We start from the raw sequence: 17,281 nt of genomic DNA, 5'->3' as shown, positions 1-17,281 counted from the left end.
TACATGTAGATATGATTAAAGTGACTATGCATATATGATGAACAGATAGTAGCAGTAGCGTAAAAGAGGGGTTGGCGGGTGGCGGGACACAATTCAGATAGCCCGGTTAGCCAATGTACGGGAGCACTGGTTGGTCGGCCCAATTGAGGTAGTATGTACATGAATGTATAGTTAAAGTGGGGGGGGGGGGGGGGGGGGGGGTGTCACACAATGCAAATAGTCCGGGTAGCCATTTGATTACCTGTGCCTTTTTGTCATAGATTTGGCAGTCTGGAAGCGCTTGCCATGCGGTAGTAGAGAGAGCAGTCTTTGACTGGGGTGGCTGGGGTTTTTAACCATTTTTAGGGCCTTCCTCTGACACCGGCTGGTGTAGAGGTACTGGATGGCAGGCAGCTTAGCCCCAGTGATGTACTGGGCCGTATGCACTACCCTCTGTAGTGCCTTGCGGTCAGAGGCCCGAGCAATTGCCTTACCAGGCAGTGATGCAACTGGTCAGGATGCTCTCGATGTTGCAGCTGTAGAACCTTTTGAGGATCTCAGGACCCATGCCAAATCTTTTTAGTTTCCTGAGGGGGAATAGGCTTTGTCGTGCCCTCTTCACAACTGTCTTGGTGTGTTTGGACCATTCTAGTTTGTTGTTGATGAGAATGGGGGCGTGCTCGGTCCTCCTTTTTCTGTAGTCCACAATCATCTCCTAAGTCTTGGTTACGTTGAGGGATAGGTTGTTATTCTGGCACCACCCAGCCAGGTCTCTTATCTCCTCCCTATAGGCTGTCTCGTCATTGTCGGTGATCAGGCCTACCACTGTTGTGTTGTCTGCAAACTTAATGATGGTGTTGGAGTCGTGCCTGGACGTGCAGTCATGAGTGAACAGGGAGTACAGAAGGGGGCTGAGCACGCACCCCTGGGGAGCTCCAGTGTTGAGGATCAGCGTGGCAGATGTGTTGCTACCTACCCTCACCACCTGGGGGTGGCCCGTCAGGAAGTCCAGGATCCAGTTGCAGAGGGAGGTGTTTAGTCCCAGGATCCTTAGGTTTAGTGATGAGCTTTGAGGGTACTATGGTGTTGAACGCTGAGCTGTGGTCAAAGATAGCATTCTCACATAAGTGTTCCTTTTGTCCAGGTGGGAAAGGGCAGTGTGGAGTGCAATAGAGATTGCATCATCTGTGGATCTGTTTGGGTGGTATGCAAATTGGAGTGGGTCTAGAGTTTCTGGGATAATGGTGTTGATGTGAGCCATGACCAACCTTTCAAAGCACTTCATGGTTACGGAAGCGAGTGCTACGGGTCTGTAGTCATTTTGGCAGGTTGCCTTTGTGTTCTTGGGCATAGGGACTATGGTGGTCTGCTTGAAATATGTTGGAATTACAGACTCAGAGACATGTTGAAAATGTCTGTGAAGACACCTGCCAGTTCGTCAGCACGTGCCCGGAGCACACGTTCTGGTAATCCGTCAGTCTGGCCCCGCAGCCTTGTGTATGTTGACCTGTTTAAAGGTCTTACTCACGTCGGCTACAGAGAGCATGATCACACAGTCGTCCAGAACAGCTGATGCTCTCATGCATGCCTCAGTGTTGCTTGCCTCAAAGCGAGCATAGAAGTGATTTAGCTCATCTGGTAGACTCGTGTCACTGGGCAGCTCGCAGCTGTGCTACTACCCTTTGTAGTCTGTAATCGTTTGCAAGCCCTGCCACATAAGACGAGCGTCAGAGCCGGTGTAGTATGATTCAATCTAGGAAAATGTATGGAGTGAAAAGTAAAATATTTTCTTAAAAGGAATGTAGTGAAGTAAAAGTAAAAGTAGTCAAAAATATGAATAGAAAAGTAAAGTACAAAAAACACTTAAGTAGTACTTTAAACCATTTTTTATTTAAGTACTTTACACCACTGATAATCAATAATAATACAAAATATAATCGAAGACTGATGCTCTAAGAGTCCCAGCACAAACAGTTTCTTCCCATGTCAATTAGTCTAACTCTGGTGGTCTCCTCTGGTTCTTACTCCTCTGAGAATGTGGTAACTGGTAACTTCCTCCATATCCTGCATAAATACACACATTTCTATTATGTAAGATACATTGAAATGACAGAAATATTTAGATAAATTGATAAACGTACAACAAGCTGGAATAGCACGGTCAATTGAGGGACACTCATTCTCACCTGTGTTGTAGCATCCAATAGGTCTCTGGAGGGTATCAGACAGCTAGCCTCACCCAGGAAGCACAGGATGATGTGGACCACATCTGCCCAGCGGCCGACAATCAGCATCAGGACCATGAGCCTCCCCCAAGACGCACCACCACTGTGTTTATAACAGCTTGGCCACTTGGCTGACGATGTTGCTCCTCTGAGTAGAAAATAATTATCATCAGCTTTCTCAATGAGAATGACAACAATATGCTTGTCCTTTACTTGCTTTCTGCTATGTACAAAATACCAAATAGTGATCCCATTTTGATGTCACCTGTTAAATCCACTTCAATCAGTGTACAGTGCCTTCGGAAAGTGTTCAGACCCCTTGACTTTTATTTATATTCAGACCCTTTGCTATGAGACTCGAAATGTAGCTCAGGTGCATCCTGTTTCCATTGACAATCCTTGAGATGTTTCTACAACTTAGATTTCACCGGTGGTAAATTCAATTGATTGGACATTATTTGGAAAAGCACACACCTCTCTATATAAGGTCCCACAGTTGACAGTGCACGTCAGAGCAAAAACCAAGTCATGAGGCGAAAGAATTGTCTGTAGAGCTACGGGACAGAATTGTGTCGAGGCACAGATCTGGTGAAGGGTACCAACAAATTCTACAGCATTGAAGGTCCCCAAGAACACAGTGGTCTCCATTATTCTTAAATGGAAGAAGTTTGGAATCACCAAGACGTTTCCTAGAGCTGGCCGGCAGGCCAAACCGATGGTCACTCTGACAGAGCTCCAGAGTTCCTCTGTGGAGATGGGAGAACCTTCCAGAAGGACAACCATCTCTGCAGCACTCCACCAATCAGGTCTTTATGGTAGAGTGGCCAGACACAAGCCACTCCTCAGTTAAAGGCACATGACAGCCCGCTTCGAGTTTGCCAAATGCACCTAAAGACTCTCAGACCATGAGAAACAAGATTCTCTGGTCTGATGAAACCAAGATTGAACTCCTTTGCCTGAATGCCAAGCGTCACATCTGGAAGAAAGCTGGCACCATCTGTAGGGTGAAGCATGGTGGCGGCAGCATTGGTGGTGCATGGTGGTGGCAGCATTATTCTGTGGGGATGTTTTTCAGTGGCAGGGACTGAGAGACTAGTCAAGATTAAGGGAAAGATGAACGGAGCAAAGTACAGAGAGATCTTTGAAAAAGACAATGCAGTGGCTTCGGGACAACCTCTCCCTCAAAGTGATCAAGACAAAGGAGATGATCATGGACTACAGGAAAAGAAGGGCCGAGCACACCCTCATTCTCATTGACGGGGCTGTGGTGGAGCAGGTTGAGAGCTTCCAGTTCTTTTATGTCCACATCACCAACGAACTGTCATGGTCCAAACACACCTAGACAGTGGTGAAAAGGACACGACAACGCCTATTCCCCCTCAGGAGACTGAAAAGATTTGGCATGGGTCCTCAGATCCTCAAAAACTTCTACAGCTGCACCATCGAGAGCATCCTGACTGATTGCGTCACCACCTGGTATGGCAACTGCTCGACTTCTGACCTCAAGGCACTACATAGGGTAGTGCTTAGGGCCCAGTACATCACTGGGGCCAAGCTTCCTGACATCCAGGACCTCTATACCAGGCAGTGTCAGAGAAAGCCCCTGAAAATTGTCAAAGACCCCAGCCACCCAAGTCATAGAATGTGCTCTCTAATACCGCAAGGCAAGCAGTACCGAGCGCCAAGTCTAAGTCTAAAAGGCTTCTTAACAGCTTCTACCCCCAAGCCATAAGACTCCAGAACAGCTACCCAGACTACGTATTTGCGTTGACCTTCACCCCCATTTTTACGCTGCCGCTACTCTCTGTTTATTATCGATGCATAGTCACTTTTACCTCTACCTACATGGACATATTACCTCAATTACCTTGACTATTACTTACTTCAGTTTATTTAGTAAAAACTTTTTTTTAACTGCATTGTTGGTAAAGGCTTGTAAGTAAGCATTCGGCGCCTGTGACAAATACTTAAGGACATCTCTGAATGTCCTTAAGTTGCCCAGCTTGAGCCCGGACTTGAAGACGATCTAACATCTCTGGAGAGACTGGAAAATTACTCTGCAGTGATATTCCCCATCCAACCTGACAGAGCTTGAGAGGATCTGCAGAGAAGAATGAGAAAAACTCCCCAAATACAGGTGTGTTAAGCTTGTACTGTCATACCCAATAAGACTGGAGGCTGTAATTGCTGCCAATGGTGCTTAAACAAAGTACTGAGTAAATGGTCTGAATACTTATGTAAATGTGATATTTCATTTTTTTATAAATTAGTAACATTTCTAAAAAGCTGTTTTTGCTTTGTCATTATTGGGTATTGTGTGTAGATTAATGAGGGAAATAAATATTGGATACATTTTAGAATAAGGCTGTAACATCCGAAGATACTGTATATGAAGGGGAGAAGACAGGTTAAAGAAGGATTTTTAAGCCTTGAGACAATTGCGGCATGGATTGTGAAGGTGTGCCTTTGAACGGGGTATGGTAGTACAGTACGTACCAGGAAGGAAGGAAAAGAGAAGAGGTGAAAAAGGAACATCAGCGATTTATTGTATTGTTAAAAAAATGTACGTCTTGTGAATACATGCCCACTAAAAAGCTTGAGGATTGATCAATACTATTTTCATTGTAGCCGTTTATGTAGTGTATCAACAACTTACATAATATGTTTAGTCAATATGAGACAAAAGATATGTAAAGATCCATCTCAATATCTCATGCTGTAGATAATACTTAATATATGAATGTATATATGAATGAATATGAATATATGAATGTCAATGGAATTGTGCAGCCAGACAAAATAATTCAGGTATTTTCTTATTTGAAGAATGTCAACAGCTGTTTTTTTTTATTTTATTTTATTTTATACAAGAAACTCACCTATCAGAAATAGAAAGTGAAAGGTTTGAGTGAGCTTGGGTGGGATGGTATTCTCCTCCACCTACTCCTCAAGATCCAGAGGAGTATCAATTTCTCATCGATAAAACAGTAATTTAGGTCTACAGAGATTACTACAGACCCAAATGGACATTTTATAATGGAAATGGAAATCTGCCACAAGAAAAAGTTCACTTTACTGAATTGCTATTGCCCAAAATGAAGACAACCTTAAGTTAATTAACAAAACTTATACTTAAACTATCTCAGTGTAGCGGGAATATTGTATGAGGGGGTAGGTTAGACAAGTCATCAACTGAACTATCTTCTCACCCTAACATGTCTAAGGTATTAAACCTCAACATCAAAGAGATGGGTCTACATTCGGAAAGTATTCAGACCCCTAGACTTTTTCCACATATTGTAACGTTAGAGCCTTATTCTTAAATTGATTAAATTGCTTTTTCAATCTACACACAATACCCCATTATGACAACGCAAAAACATTTTTTTTTTGCAAATGTATTAAAACATAAAAAACAGACCCTTTATACTTTTTGAAGCACCTTTTGCAGAGATTACAGCATTGAGTCTTCTTGAGAATGTCGCTACAAGCTTGGCACCCTTGTATTTGAGATGTTTCTCCCATTCTTCTCTGCAGATCCTCTCAAGCTCTGTCAAGTTGGATGGGAAGCGTAGCTGCACAGCTATTTTCATGTCTCTCCTGAGATGTTAGATCGGGTTCAAGTCCGGGCTCTGGCTGGGCCACTCAAGGACATTCAGAGACTTGTCCCGAAGCCACTCCTGCCTTGTCTTGGCTGTGTGCTTAGTGTTGTTGCCCTGTTGGAAGGTGAACCTTTGCCCCAGTCTGAGGTCCTGAGTGTTCTGGAGCAGGTTTTCATCAAGGATCTCTCTGTACTTTGCTCCGTTCACCTTTCCCTCAATCCTGACTAGTCTCCCAGTCCCTGCTGCCAAAAACATCCCCACAGCATGATGCTGCCACAACCATGCTTTACAGTAGAGATGGTGCCAGGTTTCCTCCAGACGTGACGCTTGGCATTCAGGCCAAAGAGTTCAATCTTGGTTTCATCAGACCAGAGAATCTTGTTTCTCATGGTCTGAGAGTCTTTAGGTGCCTTTTTGCAAACTCCAAGCGGGCTGTCATGTGCCTTTTACTGAGGAGTAGCTTTCGTTTGGCCATTCTACCATAAAGATCTGATTGGTGGAGTGCTGCAGAGGTGGTTGTCCTTCTGGAAGGTTCTCCCATCTCCACAGAAGAACTCTGGAGCTCTATCAGAGTGACCATTGGGGTTGAAAGATTAGTGGAATCTGTGTGGGTAGCTGGACAGGTAGGATGACTGACAGTGAAGGTGAACAGGTGGTCACGTGTCAGGTGACAGAGGAATGGATGAGACTGAGGCAGGAATTCCTTTAACCATAAAGTGGCATATTTACTGAGTAGTCTGTGCTGCATCACAAAGGAAACAAATAACATGTATCCAATCAGATTCATAATCAAAGATCAAATCATATCATTCATTATTAACACAAGTTAGGGAGGTCAACAGTTCAGTTCATTAAGTCAATAGTAATCATCCGCGAGTCATTTAGGCTCGTAACTATGTATCATAAATCATGAAAGAATACAAATAGTGAATACAATCTATAATCCCCATCAAAGTCAATCAGTTAGCAAACAATGACGTTTCTCATTTCACTCTTTCAATTGTCTTCATGTGTACATATAATTCATTTCAATACATATGAACCATATCGATTGCATAATTGGCCTATGAGGATCCGTAGGGCCGTGATCATTGACAATTCACATTACACAATATGTTTGAAGCGTGCGCTCCAAGCCGCGCTCCGCGGTAAAACCTATAAACAATAACTGAATGGCCCACTCTCCCGATCGCCACAGATAATTCAGATGAAAGGTAACATAGTCGGTGGACTTACGTGGATTCATGGACGCACAGAACTTCTGGATCAGATGGAGTTAAGGAAGAGAAAGCAGCGAGATCAGGCGATGGCAATTTCCTCCTTTTATGGAGTTGAGATCTGTCTGACATTTCCACCTGACCTAATTAGAGCGCCCCTGGTCCAGCTGAGTAAATGGCAATGAATTAAAGGAGTATTTCACCAACTCCATGGGCCTTTTCTACAGGGGTCTTTGTCACCTCCCTGACCAAGGCCCTTCTCCACCGATTCCTCAGTTTGGCCGGGAGGCAAGCTCTTGGAAGAGTCTTGGTTGTTCCAAACTTCTTCCATTTAAGAATGATGGAGGACACTGTGACCTTGGGGACCTTCAATGCTGCAGACATTATTTTGTATCCTTCCCCAGATCTGTGCCTCGACACAATCCTGTCTCGGAGCTCTATAAACAATTCCTTCGACCTCATGGCTTGGTTTTTGCTCTGATATGCACTGTCAACTGTGGGACCTTATATAGACAGGTGTGTGCCTTTCCAAATCGTGTCCAATCAATTGGATTTACCACAGCTGGACTCCGATCAAGTTCAAAAACATTTCAAGGATGATTAACGGAAATAGGATGCACCTGATCTTATTTTCGAGTCTCATAGCGAAGGGTCTGAATATTTATTTCTAAAAACCTGTTTTACCTTGTCATTGTGGGGTATTGTGTGTAGATTGGTGAGGAAAGAAAATAATTTAGTCAATTTCAGAATAAGGCTGTATCAAAACAAAATGTGGAAAAGGTTAAGGGGTCTGAATACTTTCCGAAGGCACTGTATGCGAACTGTAGAGATAAACATCCAACTGAAAGAAAACACTCTCATACCCACAATTCATATTCAAGAATTTACCTTTTTATTGTAAACTTTTCTTTAATTGACTGTGTTTGAAGACAGACAGGGATGCCCTCTGTCCAGTTATTGATTTGCTCTGGCCATAGAACCCCTAGCTTCAATAATTAGTACTCATATAGAGTTTGGTGGAGAACAATGTGATATCATTGTATGCAGGTTACATTTTACTGTATTTATCTGAACAAGAACATTGTCAGTCATTTATTTTGCAACTCTTGGACACATAAGGTGCTGTATCAGAATTCAAAATTAATTGGGAGAAAACTGAAATAATGCCCATTTCTAATTATGACTTGTCAAGCTTGAAAAGTAGATTTCAGTGGAACTGGACAAAGACACATATGAAATACCTGGTTGTATGGATACCATGCAATGGAGGTGGACAATAAAATCAACTAGTTTCCTTTACTAGATAAGATTGAATCAGATGTTCAGAGACAGAGAACTCTCCGTATTTCTATGTTCGGTAGGGTCAACATAATCAAAATGAATATATTTCCATGGTTAATATGCACTGCTCAAAAAAATAAAGGGAACACTAAAATAACACATCCTAGATCTGAATGAATTACATTCTTATTGAATACTTTTTTCTTTACATAGTTGAATGTGCTGACAACAAAATCACACAAAAATTATCAATGGAAATCAAATTTATCAACCCATGGAGGTCTGGATTTGGAGTCACACTCAAAATTAAAGTGGAAAACCACACTACAGGCTGATCCAACTTTGATGTAATGTTCTTAAAACAAGTCAAAATGAGGCTCGGTAGTGTGTGTGGCCTCCACGTGCCTGTATGACCTCCCTACAACGCCTGGGCATGCTCCTGATGAGGTGGCGGATGGTCTCCTGAGGGATCTCCTCCCAGACCTGGACTAAAGCATCCGCCAACTCCTGGACAGTCTGTGGTGCAACGTGGCATTGGTGGATGGAGCGAGACATGATGTCCCAGATGTGCTCAATTGGATTCAGGTCTGGGGAACGGGCGGGTCAGTCCATAGCATCAATGCCTTCCTCTTGCAGGAACTGCTGACACACTCCAGCCACATGAGGTCTAGCATTGTCTTGCATTAGGAGGAACCCAGGGCCAACCGCACCAGCATATGGTCTCACAAGGGGTCTGAGGATCTCCTCTCGGTACCTAATGGCAGTCAGGCTACCTCTGGCGAGCACATGGAGGGCTGTGCGGCCCCCCAAAGAAATGCCACCCCACACCATGACTGACCCACCGCCAAACCGGTCATGCTGGAGGATGTTGCAGGCAGCAGAACGTTCTCCACGGCGTCTCCAGACTCTGTCACGTCTGTCACGTGCTCAGTGTGAACCTGCTTTCATCTGTGAAGAGCACAGGGCACCAGTGGCGAATTTGCCAATCTTGGTGTTCTCTGGCAAATGCCAAACGTCCTGCACGATGTTGGGCTGTAAGCACAACCCCCACCTGTGGACGTCGGGCCCTCATACCACCCTCATGGAGTCTGTTTCTGACCGTTTGAGCAGACACATGCACATTTGTGGCCTGCTGGAGGACATTTGGCAGGGCTCTGGCAGTGCTCCTCCTTGCACAAAGGCGAAGGTAGCGGTCCTGCTGCTGGGTTGTTGCCCTCCTACGGCCTCCTCCACGTCTCCTGATGTACTGGCCTATCTCCTGGTAGCGCCTCCATGCTCTGGGCACTAGGCTGACAGACACAGCAAACCTTCTTGCCACAGCTCGCATTGATGTGCCATCCTGGATGAGCTGCACTACCTGAGCCACTTGTGTGGGTTGTAGACTCCGTCTCATGCTACCACTAGAGTGAAAGCACCGCCAGCATTCAAAAGTGACCAAAACATCAGCCAGGAAGCATAGGAACTGAGAAGTGGTCTGTGGTCCCCACCTGCAGAACCACTCCTTTATTGGGGGTGTTTTGCTAATTGCCTATAATTTCCACCTGTTGTCTATTCCATTTGCACAACAGCATGTGAAATTTATTGTCAATCAGTGTTGCTTCCTAAGTGGACAGTTTGATTTCACAGAAGTGTGATTGACTTGGAGTTACATTGTGTTGTTTAAGTGTTCCCTTTATTTTTTTGAGCAGTGTATATTGTAGGCCATCTAATAATTGGGTATGGTAAGCATGTATTTGAACTCACATTTCACTATCTGACATAATGTTAAGCAACGTTTTGGGCTTTAAATTAGAGATTGACTATTTTTCATGGTTTTTCCATTTATAAACCTTACTGAACGAAGAGCCGTTTGAGAGCCAAATGAGTGGCTCTTTTAGTTGAACGAAACCAAATGATCCGGCTCACAGAAAATACTCAATGTCCATCGCTAGTGACGATCCAGATTTGGAGAGGTTTTAGTGATTTTGACATCCCCACCCTCATTTAAAAATATATACCTGACGTTACCAGTGAATCCTTTTTTTTAAACTAGAAACTAAATCTATTGAACACTTATTCTGTAATTGTTTACATGGTGAGGTGTCCTGGACTGATGTAAAACTATATCTTCACAACAAAATGCATACAACCATTGAAATATCTAAATTTGACATATTATTTTACTACAATGATTCCACAATTGAACGTCAGTATGTCATAAATCCCTTTATTTTATTAAGACACATTTTCTTACACAAATCAACATCTATGAAGAAAAATCGCTTTTTCTTACATTTTTCATCTGATTTGGAAAACTTTTTAGAATCATTAAAACGTATACAAAACTAAATGTAAAAAAAAATGTATTCGCTACATGTCTGTATTTGATTTAATATAATGTGGATTTGTATTTTTTTTCTTTCTTATCTTCCTTATTTATTTGTGTAATCCCTCTGGCTGTTCTGTGTCTTGTGTTTTGCATTTTACTGCTTAATAAATAATAATTTACACAAAAAAAAAGCAGAGGGAGAGGCATGGCAACTGTGAAACGTCATTTCGTAGGAACACAAACCTGTCTACGCGGTGCCCTGGCTGTGTTGGTTCGTAAAACCAAGTGATGTCAGCGAGTGGGATAAGGGGCGGATCTGGCGTGCCCATGAACGAAACTCTTCAGCGTGTCTGAAAGAATGCAACATGGATGATGAAGTTTCCCAAAGTTGTGATTAAGTAGCGGACAGTGGGGTAAGAATATGCTACAATGGAGATCTGTGGGAGTTCGTATGCATTGGCTTTTTTTTTTTGCTGAGGAAAGGATCACTTGACACATTTTTAGGCAGTCCGTATGACCAACGTTCGCTTAACTAGCTTAAGTTAGCCGGCTAACATTGATAGCTAGTAAAGTTAGCAAGCAATGCCAGAAATGAAAGACGAAGTGGGACAGATATTTTTAGACACAGCTAACTGGCTAATATTAAATTCGAGCCAGGGAACTGACACAGGAAATGCAATGATGGCCCAGTCGAACCAGCCACAACATTTAGCTAGCCTCTTCTTCGCGCCGGCAACCAGCATAGTTAGCTAGCTAACCAAAACTTCTAGCCATTCAGTCAGCAACCACTACAGATGTAGTATTTTTTGACCGATAACGTTAGCTAGCTACCGCAGCCATTTAACGCCACGTCGTTAGCCAATCAGTTAACGTTAGCTAGCCAGATACTGATATGTTCATATTGTTAGGCTAGCACCGTTAGCCAGCTAGATAACGCTACTAGTTACAAAAAATAACGCTACTAGTTAGCTAGCTAATGACATTACGTTAGCTAACGCCGGTTTGTTTGAACTAGCCAGTAACGTCGTTAGCTAATAACTGGTATGACGTTACGACAACTGAAAAGCAAGCCAAAAAGCTGTCCTTGGACCTGATGTGATGGAAGATTGCCCTGAATGTTCAAAATAGCTTGTTGAAACGCTTTAGGTAGCTTCACTTTAAAATCCAGATGTCTTGTATTGCTGGATAACGTTTGTTGTGTGTCCATTTATGAATGAATGCATATTTCATAAACATTTATACCGATTTATGTGCACCGATAGCTAGCGGTAATATTTGCATCTTGAAAACAAATCATGGTGTCAATCAGGTTTCCATCTTCAACGTCAATTTACCAGCTACTAGCGATCCTATATTTCAGCCTTGCTATGGTTTTACTGCCAGTGTATAAATAACTTTGAAATTGAATCCAGCCCTCCGTGGTTTGCAGCCACCCTCTACTCCCCCTTTCTACGTTGCTCTCCCAGGCTACCCCTTTTAAGTTGCATTTGGCTTAATGTTAGAATTTTTCATGCTGTATGAAATGTACAATTGCATTTTAATGACGATCCCCTTAATGCAGGAAATGGACAGAAGAATAGAAGGAAAGCTTAGGATCAGCCAGAAAGAGAAGTGAGTAAAGTGCTCAGTTCTGAAACACTGTTGGCCTTCCGGAGACATTCTAGGCACTCACTCACACATTACTCATTAATCAAACAAGTCATGGAGCAAACATTTCTAATAATGAACAGGACTTTTGGAATATAGTCAATTAATTAATGGCATGTGCATTTCATAACCTCATTACTCAAAACATCTGCCTCCCAGCATTTTTACTAGTTTGTTGTTTTGCTCCCAGAGTGTCCAGTAATAACACTACACAGTCGCCATTGAAGACGGGCGTTGTGATCCAGGACGACTCCCCACACGCTGCGCCCCCGCCCCAGATCCGCATTCTGAAGCGGCCCTCCAGTAACGGGTCGTTAGGGTCGCCCCAGGGCCAGAACCGGCCTGTGCCACAGGTCAAGTCCCTGGCCCAGCGGGAGGCGGAGTACGCTGAGGCCAGGAAGAGAATACTGGGCAGTGCCAGCCCTGAAGAGTCGCCTCAGGAAAAGCCCAACACAGACCGGTAAATAAATAACTCACACCTACACCTGTACTGTGTGTATACCTGTACATGTTTGGAACAGACACCATAATCTCTATGATTCTGTAAACAAAGTCTGGGAATCTTGTCACAGCTTTCTAATGGATCGTTATTGTATCTGCTCAATTTACAATAGATTTATTTTGTGTAAATAAAAAAACAGCTTGGAAACCCAACTATTAACTAAAGCCTATTTTTGTAGTTACTATATCCGTTCTTGGCCTTCTCCCTACCTCCAGACCAGGGCGTACAAATTCTACCACACCTCCAGAGGACCGGTCAAACAATCATGCTGTCCGCCAACCAGCAGGCCCCGACGGCACTCAAGGCTTCTGCCAAAACAGATAAGTGGAAGAGGGGCAATCCTGCTATCGGGAGAGATGGAGAGGAAGATGAAATGTCTGGGCTCCAGGGGGTATCACAGGGTTTTAAAAACCATTTCCTTCTATTCCATGGTATGGGATCAGCTGTGAATCGGAATGCAAATGTCCTCCCCTCTCATGGCTCCCACTGGTAATGTGTGGGATGAATTAGAGGCTCTGTAGGAAGCATGCTTTCTCCCCCTCTCCATCCCACCCCCACTGTTTAACACTGTGATAAAGGACATCTTCTGCCTACTGTGATGATCCCTTTAAGTACCCCACCCTACACCCACGTTGTCCAAGGAGTCCTCTCCTTCTCTTGTCATGGGAAACCTATGGGGCTATTGCTTCTGTGGCTAATTTGGTCATCAGCCATGGACACTTCCATATGGATATACTGAGAGCAGAGGATGCTTAACAGAAGAGTAGTGACCGAAGCAAAGCAAAATGAGGGATGGTAGTACAGTGCCTTCAAAAGTATTCATACCACCTGACTTATTCCACATTTTGTTTTAAATATAGTTTTTTCTCATCTGTCTACACATGATACCCAATAATGACAAAGTGAAAACATGTCATTTCATAAGTATTGAATCAGTATTCACACCCCTGAGTCAATACTTTGTGGAAGCACCTTTGGCAGCGATTACAGCTGTGTCTTTTTGCGTAAGTCTCTAAAAGCTTTCCGCACCTAGGTTGTGCAACATTTGCCCATTTAATTATTTTCAAAATTCTTCAAGCTCTGTCATTGCTAGACAACCATTTTCAGGTCTTGTCATAGATTTTCAAGTAGATTTCAATTGTGACTTGGCCACTCAGGAGCATTCACTGTCTTCTTGGTAAGCAACTCCAGTGTAGATTTGGCCTTATATTTTAGGTTATTGTCCTGCTGAAAGGTGAATTCATCTCTGTGTCTGGTGGAAAGCAGACAACCAGGTTTTCCTCTGGGATTTTGCCTGTACTTAGCTCCATTCCATACATTTTTTGTTGTTATCCTATAAAACTCCCCAGACATTAACCATTACAAGCATACCATCCTATGATGCAGCCACCACTATGCTTGAAAATATGGGGAATGCTACTCAATAATGTATTGGATTTTTCCAAACATAACTTTGTCCTGAATACAAAAGTATTCATTGTTTTTTAAAATTCTGTACAGGTTTCCTTTTCACTCTCACTTAGGTTAGTATTGGGGAGTAACTACAGTTTTGTTGATCCATCCTCAGTTTTCTCCTATCACAGCCATTATACTCAGTAACTGTTTTAAAGTCACAATTGACATCATGGTGAAATTCCTGAGCTGGTTCCTTCCTCTCTGGCAACTGAGTTAGGAAGGCTGTCAGTCTTTTTGTAGTGACTGGGTGTATTGATACACCATCCGAAGTGTAATTAACTTCACCATGCTCAAAGGGATATTCAATGTCTACTTTTTTTTTACCCATCTACCAATGGGTAGCATTCTTTGCAAGGCATTGGAAAACCTTGGTCTTTGGTTGAATCTGTGTTTGAAATTCACTGATCAACTGCGGGGACCTCATAGATAATTGTATGTGGGGTACAGAGATGAGGTAGTCGTTCAAATATCATGTTAAACACTTATTGCACACAGTGAGTCCGTGCAACTTATGTGAGTTGTTTAGCAAATTGCTACTCCTGAACTTATTTAGGCTTGCCTTAAAGGGGTTGAATACTTATTGACTGACTCAACATTTCAGCTTTTCATTATTACATAACATAATTCCTATTTGACATTATGGGGTATTGTGTGTGTGTGTAGGCCAGTGGCAAATCTACATTTTAAATGTAGCTTCTAACACAACAAAATGTGGGGAAAAGTCGAGGGGTGTGAATACTTTTTGAAGGCACTATACCTGTTACCAGCTTCACCCAGCAATAATGCTAGAGATACCATTCAATTCCCCCTTACTCCACAGCCCTCATCTCATGTTTTTGTTGTCAATGTTCCACTTATATTTTGATGATTGATGATCAAATCTGTACATTGCCATTAGTTTTCAATGGAGGGTGATGTGTGTAAATTGAGTTCTGATAACTTCTGTTTACGGTTGTCTTTTTTTAAATTTAGCTTTTTCTGCCGTCTGTCCTGATTTCTATTTAAAATATTTAAATAAAACAGTACAACAAGACAAATGGAGATCAAATTGTGGATTTTGGTCCTTTTTGTTTAATATTTTCTGTATTTTTGTATGATGAGACGGTAGTGATGTCAGAGCAGTATTTTAATCAACCCCCATTTTAAATCATTCTGTTAATATCGGTTAGTTCAAACTCAACTGTAGAGGTGGTGCTGGCAGGACTTTGGGGGGGGGGGGGGTGTCATGGGAAATAAATGTACTGCTGTACCCTTTACTGCCCCTCCATATCTACTGTCAACTGTATGTTCATTTCTTCTATGTACTTCACTGAAGTAGTAACTCAGGTGCTGATGAGAGACAGTCTTTGACATTTCAATCTTAGTGAGGGATTGAGTGCAAAAAAAGGTGATGTTCATAATAATACCTGAGTTAGCACCTACTTTCGAAACTGATAATGCTGCACCGATGTGTTCAACAAATGTATGTTTGGAATGAAAGGAATCTGAGTCAGTCCAAGTCTGCCAGGTGGTTAGCCTCTGGCCCCTTCAGTATGCCATGGTATTTGAATGGAGGAATATCACTACGCTACTCCAAAGAACTCAGTGGAGTCCAGGACCCTCTATAGCAGCCATGTTACTGCTTCAGATAGAAATGTGCAAAATGGACACTGTGGTAGTCACTTAACTATGAACCATCCATCTGGAGTGTTCGGTTACATTGCTTCCCCACTGACTTAAGTTTTCACCTGATGTCATATTAGTGAGGAGGTTTTGGTTGTGTAAACTGAATATGCTAAAGGTTAAACCCTGGATACTGTAAGGGATTCCTGAAAGTCTGTCTGCACCAACCCAACTAGCGGGGGGAGGCAGAGGATCAACATGGTTTGTGAAGCTCTGAGTGAGAACACAAAAAGGCCTGTAAATATTGATTGAATAAAAATGATTTGTAAAATAATCCACTGCTTGTCCTTCATATCTCAACTTGGCCATGAGACAGTTTAAAATTATATGGATTTCACCAGTGATACATTGTATATTCTCATATACATTTGTTGTACCAAGTCCATCGGAGTCCCCTATTGAACAAATCTTTATTTATGGGATCAAATTCGCTCTTTACTAAACATTTCAAGTTTCTCAATTCTCACAAATGAATGCAACCTGACAAGGTTATTTGACGTTTTATAGTCTAATATTGCTGGCTGCTACCAGTGGCACAGTATTGTACTTCACATTGCTGTTGAAAATTAAAATGTGTAAAACATACCTCAGAGTTTGCTCATTTGGCTCAGATCCCAGGCACTCTGGCCGGGGGAATAATATTGTCCAATGGGAGGGGAGGCTGATGCTAGCTCAGGCCAATGACTGCATTGGGGCGGGGCTAGTGGTTGGGCTAGGAGGGCGAGTCTGACAGGAGGACTTCTAGGCGCTTGTACTGCTTATTGGACCGTTGCCTCCCTTGTAGCAGACGCAGACAGACCAAGGCATGCGGTACTATCAGTATCTAGAGGAGAGCCGGTGGGACATAGTAACACACAGTCAATCCTAAAATTAGTTTACCTCAAAGAAGGAAGGATGCTTTTAACAATATTGGAACATGGCCCTAGAGTTGGCTCTGCATACAGTACCTCCAATAGGAAGAAGATGACGAAGATGAGTGTGGCTACACTTTTTTTGTAACTGATTTGCAAGACACGTCAGTACAACATTACCAAACCCAACAAATAATGTGATACATTACATGGCCAAAAGTTTCGATAACTGTTTAAATCTTTCTAGGACAAGGGGACTTTTATCAATATATTCACCTGTATTTACCATGTCTACTTTGATGCTAATCAGCATTTTAGAATCTGAGAGTAAATAAAGCTGAATATATTGATAAAAGTCAGCTTGTCCGAGAGGAATTTACATGATTATCAAAATGTAAACTTACACGAAACACAACCCTTACCAGGAATCACCAGCATCACCAGGCAATAACAGGAACTGCAGGTTGACTAGGTTAGTCTTCTCCTGAAAGGGGCACACAAAATGGCAGAGAGTCAACACGTGCTATAGGTGAGTGAGGGTAAAATAAAATT

General features: G+C 42.6%; 1 protein-coding gene across 1 annotated transcript; it reads left to right on the top strand.

Moving 5' to 3' along the window:
* The first annotated feature begins 10,857 nt into the window (after nt 1-10,857).
* Nucleotides 10,858-16,463, top strand: LOC139416573 (SUZ RNA-binding domain-containing-like). Its single transcript, XM_071165394.1, has 4 exons — nt 10,858-11,025; nt 12,174-12,223; nt 12,450-12,719; nt 12,977-16,463. Exons 2-4 carry the CDS (start codon nt 12,177-12,179, stop codon nt 13,083-13,085), a joined length of 426 nt encoding a protein of 141 aa, XP_071021495.1. The 5' UTR covers nt 10,858-11,025; nt 12,174-12,176; the 3' UTR covers nt 13,086-16,463.
* The last annotated feature ends 818 nt before the right edge of the window (nt 16,464-17,281 follow it).

The sequence above is a fragment of the Oncorhynchus clarkii genome, chromosome 9 (assembly GCF_045791955.1).
Source record: "Oncorhynchus clarkii lewisi isolate Uvic-CL-2024 chromosome 9, UVic_Ocla_1.0, whole genome shotgun sequence".
NCBI lineage: Eukaryota > Metazoa > Chordata > Actinopteri > Salmoniformes > Salmonidae > Oncorhynchus > Oncorhynchus clarkii.
Note: the sequence above shows the minus strand (reverse complement) of the source record. Positions and strands in the feature narration are given on the sequence as shown.

What these genes read in the sequence shown, in the direction of transcription:
- LOC139416573 (XM_071165394.1), top strand. Translation starts at nt 12,177, where the DNA reads ATGGACAGAAGAATAGAAGGAAAGCTTAGGATCAGCCAGAAAGAGAA. An exon ending in AGGATCAGCCAGAAAGAGAA is followed by an intron (nt 12,224 to 12,449) that starts GTGAGTAAAGTG and finishes TTTTGCTCCCAG; the next exon opens with AGTGTCCAGTAATAACACTA. An exon ending in GAAAAGCCCAACACAGACCG is followed by an intron (nt 12,720 to 12,976) that starts GTAAATAAATAA and finishes CCCTACCTCCAG; the next exon opens with ACCAGGGCGTACAAATTCTA.